General features: G+C 63.6%; 1 protein-coding gene and 1 long non-coding RNA gene across 5 annotated transcripts in view; one reads left to right on the top strand and one right to left on the bottom strand.

Annotated features, from left to right (window-relative positions):
* The window catches only part of PRDM16 (PR/SET domain 16), a 283,393-nt gene that overhangs the window by 38,451 nt on the left and 229,661 nt on the right, over nucleotides 1–15,281 (bottom strand). For 3 of the 4 annotated variants that reach the window (XM_037062126.1, XM_037062125.1, XM_037062127.1), the window contains exon 4: nucleotides 4,438–4,563. In XM_037062126.1, the coding sequence (XP_036918021.1) occupies nucleotides 4,438–4,563 (126 nt within the window). Of the gene's footprint in view, nucleotides 1–4,437; nucleotides 4,564–4,754; nucleotides 4,831–15,281 lie in introns of those variants that run through there. The other variant, XM_037062128.1, reaches the window with a different exon arrangement.
* Nucleotides 8,268–9,216, top strand: LOC118998165 (uncharacterized). Its single transcript, XR_005068816.1, has 3 exons — nucleotides 8,268–8,280; nucleotides 8,603–8,846; nucleotides 9,075–9,216. It is a non-coding gene; the product is annotated as an uncharacterized LOC118998165 (long non-coding RNA).

Consider the following 15,281-nt stretch of genomic DNA (forward strand, 5'->3'; position numbering starts at 1 on the left):
ACGGCTGTCAGTTCGGATACTTTCTCCATGCAGTTCTTTAAGTGTTCTTTTTAAAATACCAAATCAGTTCACAAGGATAATATAAATATAAACACTCAAGTTCTACAGGTTTGATTGCTGCTTAAGCTTAGGATTCTTCTGTTGAAATGCACACTGCCCCGGACAGAAGGGACTCGGCCCGGCCTCCGCAGCACAGCCCCTCCAGGGGGAGCGAGGGGGTTTTCGGAATGGGAAAGCGATGCAGGGACCGGACCACCCCACTGCCCGGTTCCGACCAGCCCGAGAGGCTGGAAAGAGGTGTTTTGGGGGGGGGGAAGGGTTGCCACGTCTCTCAGCAGCTGCTCGTCCCGCACAGAACTACCCTCTGTCGCCCCGGATTTGGAAATGCAGCTGCGCCTGTGTCCCCCGAGGTCCTTGGTGTGGTCGGTGAGGGGGGCTTTTCCCGGAGGCAGCACCGGGCAAGGGGAGTCGGGGAGCCTGCGTCCCCGAAACTGGTGCACGCAGAGCCAACCAGCGGCACCGCCACCCGTCCCATCCTTCTGAGAGAGGACGTGGTTAGTCTGAGGCTCATGCCTCGGTGGGCTTTTTCTTGTTTCTTCTTTCCTTTTGTCTCTTGGGGACACCGATGGGGCCAGGTGGGTGTCTTTACTATTTGCGTCCCCAAAAGGTGGGCCACCTCTCCCTGGGAAGCTGCGGGCACCGGAGCCCTGTGGCTGGCCGGTGTAGTTCAGGAAACAGCCCAGGCGATGCTCCCGGATCTCGAGGGGCAGCGTGGGGCGTCTTTCAGTCTCTTCGCTCTTGTCTGTGCCTCCGCGGCGGGAGCGTCCTCCAGCCTGGCCCGGGTGCCTGCTTTCTCCAGGCCCAGCCGGGGCACAGCAATCCGGGGTTTGGCCCCTTCCGCGGGCTGCGGGGGGGGGGGGGGGGGGCGGGGNGGGGGCGCTGGTGGCGGGAAGACGGCCCCTTCCTCTGGCCGAGGGAGGGGAAGGCTTGGTATCTGATCTGCATCTGGCCTCTCTTCTCACAAGTGGCAGAATCTTTACATTTTGCTTTTGTTCTTCTGGCACCTTCCTAGCCCCTCGAACATTAAAAATAAATCCTCACACTTATCTCTCAGTGGTACAGTTTGGAGCTGGGCGTTCTCTCTCGCGCGCTCTATGTGCATAAACGGCCGGTCACAGTTGCACGGTCTTCGTCGCTCCCGGGTGGCTCCTGGCAGTGAGCATCCCGTTCGCAGGGGACGGAAAGCACTCGAGGCTGAGAAGCGATGACAGCTGGGCCACACTGACGGAGCCCTTAGCTGGGTTTCTGTCTTGTTTGCCAGCGAGAGGGTCGGTTTGCTCCGAAGAAGGCACTGTGAGATCGGGCGGCGTCCTGACTCAGAGCGCAGTGGACGTGTTTCTAAGTCTTTCGGGGCCTGGGTGGGAAGTGCTAACCCGAATCCCCTGCTGTTCTCTTTCAAAGGGAAAATCGTGCCTAATGGGTTGGAAGCTACCGTTTCAACCGGCCAATCCACACACAACTTTTCCTTTAGGAAACCATGGGGAGGGGGGTGGGCACAAAGGCAGAAGGGGACCGTCCCTGGGACGGGGCAGAGCGGGGCCACGGGTGCCAGAGGACTGCCACTGGACACCCAGCCAGGGAGGACAGAGGGCCTTGTCGGGGAGACAGAAATGAGGCAAAAGAAAGACGCCCGTGCGGATGGGCAGCGCCGCGGCCTGGGAGCCCCGGTTTGCATCCGGCACAATGCGGGCTTGGGTGCGGCCGAGGTGTCGGCCGGCTGATCTGCACATGAAACGCTTTCGTCTGACCCGGAAAAGGAGATCGACCGCCTCTGCTTCCACGGGAGCGGGGCCGGCACCCCTGTGCAGCGGAGCGGAGTATTTGGCCCCCGAACGTGCTGCGGGTGTGGCTTTTCCTGCTGCCGGGGCCAGGCCTGGGGGGTGTGGGGGTGGGGACAGCACGGGCTCTCGGGGGGGGGGGGGGTGTGTGTCTGGAGCCCTGCTCCCTAACATGGGTGTGACCCCAGCATCATGTCACAGCCTCCTCAGGCCCACGGCCACTTGCCACCCATATCCTAGGCGACGTGGGACCCCCCTCCTGCCTTCCTCCCCCCGTGGGTGCTCTCCTGACAGCTTTCGCTTCCTCTCTGAACCTCAGGACGGAGCCTGGGGCGCAGACTGCAGGTCTCTCCTCAATGGTTTCCAGCCACCCTGCCTGCCCTTCACTGGGGGCGAATGCACCACACAGGGGGGTGTTGTCAGGGGGGCGAGTTGTCAGGACGGAGGCCGCGTGACTCTCCTTTGTCCTCCCGTCCGGCTGAGTGCGCCTGACCACCCCCAACGACTGCTGAGGAAAACTCTGAGTCCCCAGCCGTTCTCGTGCGCACTCCGCTCCAGCAGCCCTGATGCCTGCCCGGCCTCAGGATCGTCCGGGGCCCCTCGTGGAGAGCAAACCAAGTCCCCTGGAGGTGACAGGGTTGGGTCCAGGGGGACGTCCAGGGCCCAGTGGGGCCTCTGCTGCTCTGGGCCCCCCTCCCAGAGCCACGGGGACGAGGGCGCCAGAGGAGCGGGTGGCAGTGACAGGCTGCCACTTCTCCCCGAGGTCCTGGGGACGACGGTGGGCCGCTCAGAACCGTAGAGGACCAAGCAGAGGGTGTCGGCAAAGAGGAGAGCCCAGAGGCGGGCTGCGAGGGTTGAGTCCCACACCTGCGGGGTCCAGCAGCCCGTGGAGCTTCCGGCCGGCGCACGCGGGCGAGGGGACGAGGGTCACAAGGAGAGACGCAGGACGGGTGTGGGACGTGTATTCCTCCCGGTGGAAGTATCTCTGCCTGTCCTGGTGGCGGAAAGAGCAGGCGAATCTGTCTTTCCCCTTGCACCAGGCATGGAGCTGGAACGAGCACCCCCTTGAAACAGTAACAACCAAACAAAGATGTCTGGAGACGGGCTGCTTTCTGAGAAGATCGTGCGTTGAGATTACACATCTGTTTGCTTTTTCAAAAGCTAGCGGCTCGAAGACACGGCTTTCCGGCCTCACTCGGGGTCCAGCAGGCTAGCACGTCCATCTCCCCAACGGAAAATCCGGGTGCTTCGACCTCCCTTCCGTGCGGCCCGGGAGAGCGGCCCTGGCCCGGCCCCTCGGCGTCTGGTCGGCAGTTCACACACTCTCTCCAGACCAAGGGCGACAAGACCGTCTTCCGATGAGCCTTCAATCTAACTGCCCTGTGCTCAAAATTCACCATCATCTAGAAAGAAAATTTCTTTTCAAGTTCCGGTCTAATTTTTATGAGTATTCTTTTGTTTAACATCTGTAGGGGTTTTTTTTTCTTCTTCTTGCAATTAAGAAAAAGTGATTTTCGAAATGGTGGGTCCTCACTAAAAGCCGTGGATGTCCCCGGAGCGGTGGCCGATTCGAGCCTTGTGTGCCTGGCGCCGGCTTGTGTCCCGAGGAGCCCTGCCCCGCGCAGGTGGACCCCCACCGGGGACGCTGAGCGGATGAGGGAGAGTCGCCTGCCAGCCCGCAGGGTCCCGGGGACCGCCCTGGTTGTGTTCTCTGCGCTTATTAATGCCAAACCGTTTCTCCAGCGTCAAGAGCCTCGAGCCGCTCTTAATGGTTTGCACAGGCGCCGCGAGAATGTGCCTTTTGTTATGTGGTCCTCCGCAAACATTTTTGAAAGCCATGGAATCCTTTGTGCAAATGAAATCTCATGTGTAACCCCAAGATATTATAGGCAAAAGCAAACAGCTCTGGTGGAAGGGCCTGGGCCCCCCTCGCCCCAGAAACCCGGTCCTCTGGGACACGGCGAACACGCAGCCCGAGAGGCCTGGCTTCAGAGCCAGCTGGTAATTAAAGCCGTCACAGAGCGGCTCCCGGCGCCGGGACATGCTGCCTTTCTGGTCCCAAGAAACTCTCCCCACGGCGCCTTCCTCCTGGTCAGCGTGTAGGCTGGACACCTGCCCTGAGAGGCAGAGCTGGTGGGGGCGGCAGCCGGGGGGCGGCCCGGACACGCACGGGGAGCGAGTCGCCACAGCAGGCTGGCCCGCGTCGGCCTTTCCGGCACTCGGCCGACTCGGCGGCGCATTCAGATGCAGTGCCAAGCAGATGGTTGCCGCTCTCCGACTCTCCCACGCCTTCCCAGGAGGAGCGTGGACCCTGCCGCGGAGCGCGTCAGCCCTGGCTGCTTTTTCTCACACACACCCTCAGCTGTTGCCTCCCCGAGGCTGCCGGCCACGGCCCGATGGCCCCAGTGGAGCCCTCACCGGTGGTCCCCGAGCTCTCGGAAGCCCTGCGCTGACCGAGCGTCAGATGGCCGCCCCCTGGCAGGATGGGGCTTGGCAAAGGCACGTGGCAGAGGCCAGCGGACCCATCGCGTCGGCACCCCCACGCCTCTCCGCCTCGGCGGCCTGTCCCCCGGGCCGGCTGCAGGGGCAGAGGACCTACCTGCTCATCGATCTGACACATGGTGAGGTTCTGGTCATCACAGGAGCACGCCACCCGGATGTACTTGAGCCAGCTGCCGGCCCCGGCCTCCACGCAGAACTTCTCGCCGCCCAGGTCTTCTGCGATCTGCCCGGGAAGACGGAAAACCAAGCGGGTCAAAAGTGTCCTCCTCCCAAGAGGCCCGCTGCTTGGGCTCAGAGGAGCAGGCGGCTCCGCAGCTGGTCATCGGCGAGGCCCTGGACCCCCCCGGCCCCCCCCCACCCTGCCCAGGCTCCCCTGCAGCCCAGCGCAGGGGAGGGGGCCTTCTCTTTTCTCACCCAGCGGATCCCTGGCCCAGAATTAAAAGGGCCACCAGCGTTGCGAATGCTCGCCACCGAAGTTGCCCCACGTGTGAGAGAGCCCAGGCCACGGGGTCTCGGAGCAGAGCCCTCTGTGGAGGGGCGGGCGGGGGCAGGGCAGCAGAGCCGGATCTCGAGGGAGAAGGTGTGGGGGGTGTGGCTGCACCTCACCCTGAAAGTCAGAAAACATGTCGTTTTCTGGAAGCTGGAAAGTTTCCTCCGACCCCATGGCCTGTAGCCGCGCAGCCTCCCTCGTGCCTGTGGGGCCACCGGCTCCGCCTGGTACCTGCCGCAGCGGCTCAGGGCCGCCTTGGAGCGGCTCCTGTGCGGATGGAGAGGCCCGACTGCCATCCCAGCTCCAAGGGGGACTCCCGGGGGCTGCGGCTGGGGCCCTCCCCGTCCTACCCGCTCTGTTCCTATGGAGACATGGTGCGGCTGCATCAGGGTGACCCTCCCGCGCAGCCCAGCCCGGCACAGGCTGGGAGCGGGGCAACAGGAGGACCCAGCCCAGTCAGGGCAGGATGTGGTGACCTGTACCAGTGCAAAGGGAGGGTCTCACCAGGTCCCTGTGGTCCGTCAGGGACTGGAAAGGGAAGGAGGTTGTCCCCAGGGGTCTGGGGAAGACACCTCTGGCCAGAGAATCTGCGCGCTTTGTAAATAGTCCAGGCGGTCTCCAAATATCCACAGTCACTTTCTAAATGGCCAAGGGCCCCACAAAGCTTCGGGGGGACACAGAACCTGCCTGTAGTCTGTCTGTGCGCCCATGTCCACGCCCACAGCCCCTCCCGCAGCCCACGGTGCCCCCGCTCTAATGACCAGTCTCTGAGTGACACGCTGGGGTTGCCCAGCTGCGCTGCCAACTCTGCAGGCCAGTCTGGAAAGCGGCTGTGAGCCCAGGGGCGCCAGGGCTGAAAATTCCCCTCTTGGGGGCAACTTTCACCAAATGGGCCTAAGTCTAAAATAAGGGGAGAACCCAGACAGCCTGGGCGGGATGCAGACCAGAGATGGGCAGGCGGGGACAGGGACGGAGGGACGGTGTGGCAGCAGACCCCTCTGTCTCCCTCCCAGCCGTCCAGGCCCCAGCCCCCCGAGTCCAGTCCCTGGGAGACCGGGGAGGGGGAGGGCCCGCTCGGAGCCACACCAGGAGGCAGGAGGCCCTCAGGGGCGGCAATGGGCAGGTCGGGGGGTGCAAAGGCTCCGGGCCCCCCCCCTCCCACCACAACTGCAGGAAACCCATCGGAAAGACCCACCACACACAGCCTGCGGTCAGCGGCTCCTCCACCCGCGAGGTGGCGAGGCGGCCTTGCCGCCTTCCTCTGTGACTGGAGGACGGGGTGGGGGTTGATGGGGGGGGTGGCCAGAGCGCCCTGTGGTCCCCACCCCACAGCATATGCCACACGGGTGCTGGCGGGGCCAGGGGGTCTCTCTGGCATCTCTCTCTCTGTGTGTGTGTCTCTCCATCACCCCCCAGCCCCCATCTGTGAAGCCCTGCCTGGGGCTTCAATGCTCCCGGGGTCTGGCCGGCTTAAGGGGGCTGCCTCGCCTTGGCCTCTGGGGGGGCCTGTCTCCCGACCCCCTGGAAGAAGAACCATGGAACTAACGGATTAGCGGATGGCTGTTTTAAGTGCTGGGAGCTCCTCGCCGTCCACACGCACACATGTGCTCATGTGTGTGGATGTGTGCGTGACCGGGCTGCCACTCAGGTGGGTGCAGGCAGCAGTGGCTGCATGTTCGGAAAAGACGAATCATCTCCAGTGAGGAGCTGGCCCAGCCCGTCCCCACAAGCCTCCTTCCCTACCTTCCAGGACCCTCCCCTCCGTCGCCCCTCCTCACACGTCCCCAGGGGGGCCCTGCACAGGCCTTCCGTCTGCAGACTCCCTGCAGTGAGGGGCTCCCCACACCAACTGGGGTTCCTCTGGCATCCCCTGTCCCTCCATCACCCCTTGGATCATGCCTGACTCTACACGTTCTTAAAGGGCTCATTCTGGGGGAAGGTGAAGGGAGCCCAGAGGCCGAGGGCCGGGACAGCCTGCTGCCTCCCACTTCCACGGGCGACTGGAAGGTTCCAGGCTGGTCCCAACAACCCCGCTCCCAAGCCCTTCCTTGTGGCTGGAGCGCAAGTCTGCACCTGCGGGCGCTGGGCTCCCCGAGAGTCGGGTCTGTCTGTGACCCAGCACGGCCCTGTGACGTCCCTGGAGAATCGGCCCTGCCTCCGGGGACCTGCCCGCTCACCCTGCAGGACGGCCTCTCCCTCTCCGACTCAACAGCGCCCCAGGTATCTCTATGCGACCAGGTCCTCCGAACCCTTCCCTGGGCCGGGGCAGGCACCTCCGGTTCCCCCAAGGGTGTCTGAACACGGTGTGGCTAGCTGCCTCTCCCACCCCCACCGGACACTGTGCTGGGCCTTCCACCTGTGTCTGTCCCTCCCGGGGCGCAGGGCCTGGCTTAGAGCAGGCAGGGCTCTTCTGCCCCCCATCCCCCGGGACCCCAGTGTGTGCCCTCGCTGGCCAGTGGCCTCCGGCTCCTGCCCACTCCTGGGGAAGGTCCCTCTTCCTCAGTCCAGGAGACCTGGCCCCAGCCCCGACCCTGTGGGTGGTCACTGGGTGTCAGTTACTTCCTGGGGGTCCCTAGAGGTCAGAGGATGTCCCCTTTCCCTGGTGGGCAGGCTGGCTGGCTGGCTGGCTGGGGTGACAGAGAGGTCTTGGTTAACCCTTTCCTTCCAAAAAGACGGAAACCCTCCCTCTGAGAGGTGCCAGGTGGGGAGCCAACCCTGCCCTTCGGTCTCTCCACACGGAGTAGCGCTCTCCTGCCCGACTCCAGGCCGCACGCTGCTCCCACTGGTGGCCAGAGCCCCTGGAGGGAGCTGCCCTGATGCCCGAGCCCTCTACTCGGAGGCCCCCCGCCCCTCCCCTCCCCCAGCACCCCCAGCTTGCAAACCACTCCCATCAGAAATGCCCAGTTATGAAGCAAAGGGATGGAAAAATTCTCTTAACCTTGACAATTTTTTGCACATCATTTGAGGTTTTCCTTCACTTGCAATTTGCGGCTTCTCTCCTGTCTCTCGGACACGGCCAGCCGCTGGCCCCACCGGGGTGAGCGCGCAGGCGGGGACACACAGGCGTCCGTCATCAGCTCGCCTGATGGACCCCGAGCGTGTGTGACGGAGCTCCCAGGCTGCCCTGGGTCCCCAGGCCTCGTCGCTCTCACATGGCTCCCTGAAGCCCGGACTCAGCGCTCACCTCCCACAGCTGGGTGCGCACGGGGTGTGGCCTCCTCCTCGCCCCGACCCCTTCCCTCAGGACCAGGGAGCTGTCTCAGAGCCACAAGCCCCAGCCACAAAGCCTTGCCTTCTCTCTGCCCCTCGCACATGCACACACACCCTGGTGATGGTTTTTGGCGTCTGTGAGGCTGAGGAACAGCAAGACCCTTCTAGGGCTGGAAGGAGGGGCGGGGGAGGCATTCTGGAACACCTCCATCTGGGCGCGGACAGCGCCTGGACGAGCTTGTAAATCCCCATCTTCACTCTCATCAGGGGGCTCGGCAACGAGGCGACCAAGGACTGATGCGAAACGGGGCTGGCAGGCGGGTCACAGGCCTGGGCCCCCTTGCTCGGGCTGGGAGGGAGATGGGGCCGATTCCAGGAGGCACGGGCAACACTGGGGGGCTGTTCATCCAAGAAGGAGGCCAGCTGTCCCCTGAACGCACAAAGGGGGTGGGGACACAGGGAGAGTCAGCGCCTCCTGGGGCCTGTGCCTGGAAGAAGCCTGGCAGCGTGGAGGGGCTCCTAGGACGCCCGGCTGACTCTGGGCTCCGCCAAACAATTCCAGGGCAGTGCGGGGTGAGCACCAGGGGCCCCTTGGTCTCAGAGAGCCCGGAGGCCAGCCCAGGGTGAGGAAGCCACAGCAAGGCCGGCGCCCCCCATCCACATCGGGGGTCTGTCCCCTGCGTTCCTGACGGCCAGAACCTCTCTGTGCAGACCCCAGCAATTACACTCTGTCCTGCTTTGGGGCCACTGGTACCTCCAAGGACACGATGAAAACCATGGATCAAGACTGTTCGGTAAAACACCACGTGAACTTGAGGTGCGCAGATAGCCAGGGACCAGAGAACTTCCTGGGGCCCACCGAGCGTCTCCCACAAACAGCTGCCTGTATGCTACAACGTAACCGGGGCACAGGGCCCCCCTGAAGCCCAGCCCTGGGGCCCCCGCTCTGCTCGGCTCCGTCCTCCTCTGCCTCCCCTCCCACCTGACTCCTGTTTTTCATTTCTCCCTTTTTCTTCTTTTCCTCCTCGGTCCAGGGGCCGCACCAAGGGGGAAACAAAACTGGCAGCATCGACACTTCGCAGAAAAATGGAGGGTGAGATGTGGCCAAGTGGAGCCGCGAGCTAATGTCCTGCGCCCTGGGTGAGCCCTGCCCAGGCCCCCCGGAGTGGGACTTACACACCCCGATATTGTCGGCGGCACGCAGGGGGCCAGAGGGAGGGGCCACGCAAACCGGGGCCCGGGCAGCTGTCCCTCACTGCCTGCTGCACAGGCTGGGTCATCGGCCTGTCGTGTAGCCTCCAAGCAACCTCACTCCAGGGTGTCCCCCAAACCTACCATCTGAGTGGGGTGTCAGGGGGCTGGGCGTCCTCCCAAGCTCATTCGTCTGCCACGTAAACCTGCAAACTATGAGCTCCAGACCTGAGCCACCGGAAGGAAAGAAAGGGCACGCTGCTGATTCAAACTAGCTCTTCCGGCCCACATGGAAGAGGATGAAAGAAACACGAACCTGCTTGGCACAGGACCCCTCAGGGTGATCGCCAGGGAGACGGTGGCCGGCAAGAGTGGTCATCGAAACCTTAGGATTGGCAGCTGAGTCACCTCTATAGGCAGCCTGTCCTTCAAGGGGCAAGGAGCCGCGTAAAGGGGTGAGTGCTCCGTCCCCAGGAGAATTCAAGGCAGGCTTGGCAGTCATGCCTCCGGGGCGCTCTGGAGGGAGGCTGCACTCTGAACCACACCTGCCTTTCCAGCCCTGACGTTTCAAATTCTCAATCTGACAACACGGTTGGGGGGCTGTTGAGGGAGTTCAGGGGTCCTGCCTCAGTTTCCCTTTTGGCTGGGTGGAGGCCTCAGCAGAGCTCACGCCCAACACTGAGAGCACTCTAGTGTCATGTGCTGGTGGCAGTGGGTGCTCCCGCAGGCAGGGGCTGACCGGGCTCCGGGCAGAAGCCGCCCTTTCCTGGGTCTCCCAGGTGAGTTATAAGTACAGACTGCTGGCCGGTCAGAAACATCCCGTGGGTGGTCCAGGCGTCTGCCCCCTCTCCCAGGAACAAATCTCTCTGGTGGGGAGCAGGCGGGGGCTGTTGTGGACTTCCCCTCAAGAACCCCACCCCTACCAGTGTGCCTCTGGGAATTGGCATACGTCCCAAAGAGAAGGCTCCAGTCGCTACAGAGCCCTGGGTCCAGGGACAGCAGGCCGGAGTCTGGGCAGCCTGCTGAGTGACGGGGGTGAGGGGTGTCCTGGGGACTGTCTCGTGCGGCACAGAGGGGGGCACTTTGCCAGGGAAGCTCGGTCTTCAGACGTGATGGTGCAAGGCATCTCCCCTGAGAGGTGTGTGAACGGCCTTTCTGTACAGGGTGCCCTGTTCACACGTGCGTCCTCTTCAAAGTCCTGCCTTGCGGCCAAACGGAAGTTCTCCCAGAAGGTAAGGGTGGCCTGGCTCACCAGCTCTGGTTGGAGCCTCTTTCACGGGAGGGAGCGTCGAGGCTCAGCCAGCCCCTCCCAGGATTCTGCGGGGACCCCGGGGTCCGATCCTGCAGCTCCTGATGGCCATTCCTGCAGGAGAGGCCCTGTCTCTGTCCTGTCCTCCCGGCCCGGTGCGGGAGGACACCAGAGGGATGACACACCAAGGAAGGAATTGGGGTGGCTGGTGCTCACCAGCTCCTGGGGCTGCTGGAGCTCCGTCCTTCTCCAGGACCCCCAGGCCTAGCCTCGTGTCCCCATGGGGCCAGCGGGGCCAGCAGCTCTGGTGGGGCTCGTTCCGGCTGAAATCCCACAAAGCCCTGTGCAATCCCACCGCCTCCCTCGCAGAAGGCCGTCCAGCAGCTCTGGACCCAGAGGGAAGCCCCCCGCCCGCCGCCAACCCTGCTGGGGGTGCAGGGAGGGCCTGGAAGTGAGTGGGGCCCTGGAACCCCAGGTGACCCCCACCCACTTCTGGGCCTTTTACTGGGAGCTCCTTCTCACAAGCATTGAGAAGGGATCTCAGTCCCTGCCGGGGTGACAGCCAGGGTTTCGGGCTGGACTGGAGCCCGAAGAGCAAATCCGATGCCTCTGGGGCGGGGGCCCTGCCTCCTGCCGCTGCGAGGGCAGAGCTGGCCTCACAGGGGCCACCGCCTGCCCGAGTGGGTCCCTGCAGGGTCCGGCCCGATTTGGGTGTGGGTGCTCAGACCCTCTGTGCCCCGCTGCCCGGCACCGCAGTGGGGGTCCTCGACCTGCCTGTGGTGCCCCGATGAACAGGCAGAGTCCCTCGGGGGCTCCGCCCCGCCCTGGCCCCACAGGCTTCTGCTCTTTGCGGGGTCGAAAGAGCCACCGCTGCTCCTGCTGCGTTGGCTGGGCCTGGAGGCCGACGAGAGCTGGATGCCGGGGGACAGCAGCCTCGAAAAGCCACCAAGGTGCCGACCCCTGGGACACTTCGGACAGGCAAAGCCTCCCAGTGTAGAGAGGCCCCGACATCTTGGCCCAGCCTGTAAAGCGCCCCCAGTGTGCAGGCTCCACTCCTGCCCCTCACCCTCCTGCCCCCTGCCCCCCGTCAGCCCCAGGAGGCCCCGCTCCTGGGCTGATGCGGTTGAAAGGCTCACAGCCCAAACGCGGCTCAGACCCTGTTTGATCTGGAGCCTGAGGGCTGCAGGCAGCAGCTGGGCCACGACGTTCCGAAGTGAGCCGCTCTCGCTTTCTTTTTTGGTAGGTCATGAAAACGATCGGGAGAATAAGCCCAAACCACCCCAACCAAAGGGCTGCGGCGGCGTCTCTGCCCAGGCCGAGGCGGGAGCCCCGGTCTGCCCACAGGAAGTGGCTCTGCCGAGTGATGCGAGGCCCCGAGAGGTGTCACACTCGTGACCTTTCCCTGGCCACAGAGATGGTGACAAGCTGCAGAGCTTGTCGGCAGGCACTGTCCCCCACCAGGTGCAGCAGTTTCCACCAGGGCTTGGCTGCTGCCCGTGGGGGGTGGGGCCTCCAAGCCCAGCCCGCCCGTTCCCCGGGGCCTGCGCCCAGCTGCCTCGACTTTCTCTTTGCTGGACAGAAGCCCAGGCGCGGCAGCAGAATGCCAGGTCGAGATGCCCCCCGAGGACCTGGGGCCTCCCCTGTAGCTCCGTCCCCCTGGGCTGGGGCCTGTGCGCCTTCCAGCCCGTGGCCCTGGGAGAGCTGCTCTGAGGCCAGGGCCATGGCCCCCTCAGACCCTCTCCAACGTCCCCGTCGCTGGACAGCATGCAGACTGCGCCTGGGAGTGACTTCCACACACGCCTTCCAGAGAACCACATGAGTTCGAACCGAGAGAGGCCCAGATCCCTGCACACCTCCCCACATCCCTCTGCCACCACCCACCCTGCAGGCTGTCGCTCCAGACACCAGTCACAGCTGAGCCTCCCCACCGAGCCCCTGGAAGCTCCCATCTCCCTGACGGGCAGCTACGGGCGTAGTCCCACTTGTAGATGAGGAAGCTGAGGCACAGAGGAGTTAGGTAACTGGCCCAATGTTGCGAGAACGGGGCAGACCGGCGGGACACAGACAGGGTGCCGGTCTGACGCCTTTCGTGTTCTCTGGAGACCAGCCCTAAGCACGCTGGCTGGTCTTGCCTGCACTTGACCATGGCAGCCAAGGGAGACTGAAGTTCCATGGGGTCTCGCTGAGAACCACAGTGCAGTCGGGGCTCAGTGAACGTCTCTGTGGACGGATGATGGATGGGTGGATAAATGGACTGTTGAATGAGGTGACGGATGAGGCGGAGAGTCCCCCAACCTCCCCGGACAACTTTGGCTTCCTCCCCTTCCCCAGGTCAGATAGAAGGCACCATCCCGCCAAGAACCGTAAAGGTGGAAGAATAGATGGACACCTCTCCCAGGAAGACTTCCCTGGCTCCACACACCAGAGAAACTCTCACAGTCCCGGCTTCTATCGTAGGCCAAGCACAGTGGATTTCATCCAGCTGGTCCCCAGAGCCAGGCAGAGAGGTGGCCCACCAAGGTTCATGGGACAAACAGGTGAGGCGCTTCCAGGCTGTTGAGACTGGCCTTTGCCCAGGGAGTCAGCCTTTCCTCGTCTCTCCACGTCACCTTCTGGGCCCCTCCCCTCCTCGGTTCTCTAGGTCCCGCCGCAGGACGTGCAAACCCTCATCTGCTTCGCTGGAAATCAGGGCTGTGACTTTCCCTGGGTCCAGTATCACAGTGTCCCGGTGGGATGTTCCCTGGGGTGGGCGGGGCACAGGCCCCACTGGCCTGCCCACCTCGGCACCCTGTGGGACCTGGCACACAGTAGGTGCACAGGGGAGGTCTGGCAGGCAGCCCGGAGGGACCCAGCCAGGTTGTGTTTAGCGCCTTCCCTGCCGGTGACGCCGTCTGCCCAAGCCGGCCCCTCCTTCCTTCCCTGGGAATGCGTGGCGGAGGGGAGCGCCGGGACTCATCGCCTCCTGAATCCGCCTCGCGCTTCGAGATCAGCTCCCACAAACGGCGCAGACCTCAGCGGGCAAAATCTAAGCAAATGCCTTGCCAACCCCTACCTCGCACACACAGGGGGCTCCGACACGCAGACATGGCCGCGGGCAGAGGGCTCCCGGTCACCCCGCAGTGGGCCCAGGCCGGCGCGCACACGGGGACGCTGGCCTGGGCCCACCTGCGTTCCATCCTTACACAGAGCAGCGCTGCTCTTTCTCTGAACGCTCGACCGTCGTGAGGCTACCGCCCAGGCCTGCTGTTTTCGGCAGGGGGTGCAGGGCTCGACCACTGTCCGGTGGAGGGAGACGGGCCCCAGGCCCTGTAGTTGTGACCCCACGGGCCACCTTTCTCTCCAGCCCTCCGAGCGTCTCGGATGAGGGGCAACTAAGCTACTGGGCGTGGCGGTGCTGGGAGTCCGAACCCCGCGGTTCCCTCTGGATTCCCCAGTTCTCCCGCGCTGTCCGTCTCCAGGCGGACCTGCCGTCTCCCCAGGGACCCTCAGCCACTTCCTCCGGAAGCTGTGGGCGCACGGGGTGAGCCCGGCCAGTTGGGGAATGATTCCCAGGCTGAGGCGTGGCAGAGTCAGACTGGAATGTCGAACGGAGCCAATCAAGTTCAGCAGGTCTCCGTCCTTCTGCGAGTTCCAGCTGGTCTGACAAAGTGAATTAAAGGAGTTAAAAGTGCGTCCCCCTCCACGGCACTACCTGGACCCCTTTCAAGGCCCTGCCAGCCAAGTTCAAACGTCCATTCCAGCTCAGGAAATAGAGCCGAAACAGTTTATTACGTACGATCTAATGGCGAGTGTTCATAGGGCACAAATGTCTCTGAAGGGGCCCCCACCAGCCCCGTGCCCGCCCCACGGTGGCACAGAGCGCTGTTCGCGTGGGCGTGAGAGCCTGGGAGTGGCATCAGAGTGACCTCTCTTTGTGGGTGCAATTGTACCCCTGTTACCCGAAGGCAGAGATGGCCGGCAGGACAGGGCTTTCTGGAGGGGGCTGGGTGTCTAATTCACTCCGGCTGCTGGGGTGCTACGATGCCGTCGGGACAGGAGCACCCAGCTGCGTGGTTTCGGGGCACAGAGCGGCCTAGTGGCTCAACAGCCCGCTGTCCTGGGGTGGGACTCAACCCTGGTGACTGTCTCCAGAAGGGCTGTGCCAACTCTGTCCTTCCATCCCCAGGGAGCGGCAGGGGGCTGCCCACCGATGGTGACAGCGGCTGTGGGTGCTGGAGTTCCCTTCCATGTCATCCTAGCTGCTAATGGCCGTCCTGGGGCTTGGCCATGGTGCTCCTCCNGACCTGCCGTCTCCCCAGGGACCCTCAGCCACTTCCTCCGGAAGCTGTGGGCGCACGGGGTGAGCCCGGCCAGTTGGGGAATGATTCCCAGGCTGAGGCGTGGCAGAGTCAGACTGGAATGTCGAACGGAGCCAATCAAGTTCAGCAGGTCTCCGTCCTTCTGCGAGTTCCAGCCGGTCTGACAAAGTGAATTAAAGGAGTTAAAAGTGCATCCCCCTCCACGGCACTACCTGGACCCCTTTCAAGGCTCTGCCAGCCAAGTTCAAACGTCCATTCCAGCTCAGGAAATAGAGCCGAAACAGTTTATTACGTACGATCTAATGGCGAGTGTTCATAGGGCACAAATGTCTCTGAAGGGGCCCCCACCAGCCCCGTGCCCGCCCCACGGTGGCACAGAGCGCTGTTCGCGTGGGCGTGAGAGCCTGGGAGTGGCATCAGAGTGACCTGAGTGACCTTTGTGGGTGCAATTGTACCCCTGTTACCCGAAGGCAGAGACGGCCGGCAGGACAGGGCTTTCTGGA

Source organism: Sturnira hondurensis, unplaced genomic scaffold, assembly GCF_014824575.4.
Source record: "Sturnira hondurensis isolate 20B ecotype Veracruz unplaced genomic scaffold, ASM1482457v3 Scaffold0013931, whole genome shotgun sequence".
NCBI classification, from domain to species: domain Eukaryota; kingdom Metazoa; phylum Chordata; class Mammalia; order Chiroptera; family Phyllostomidae; genus Sturnira; species Sturnira hondurensis.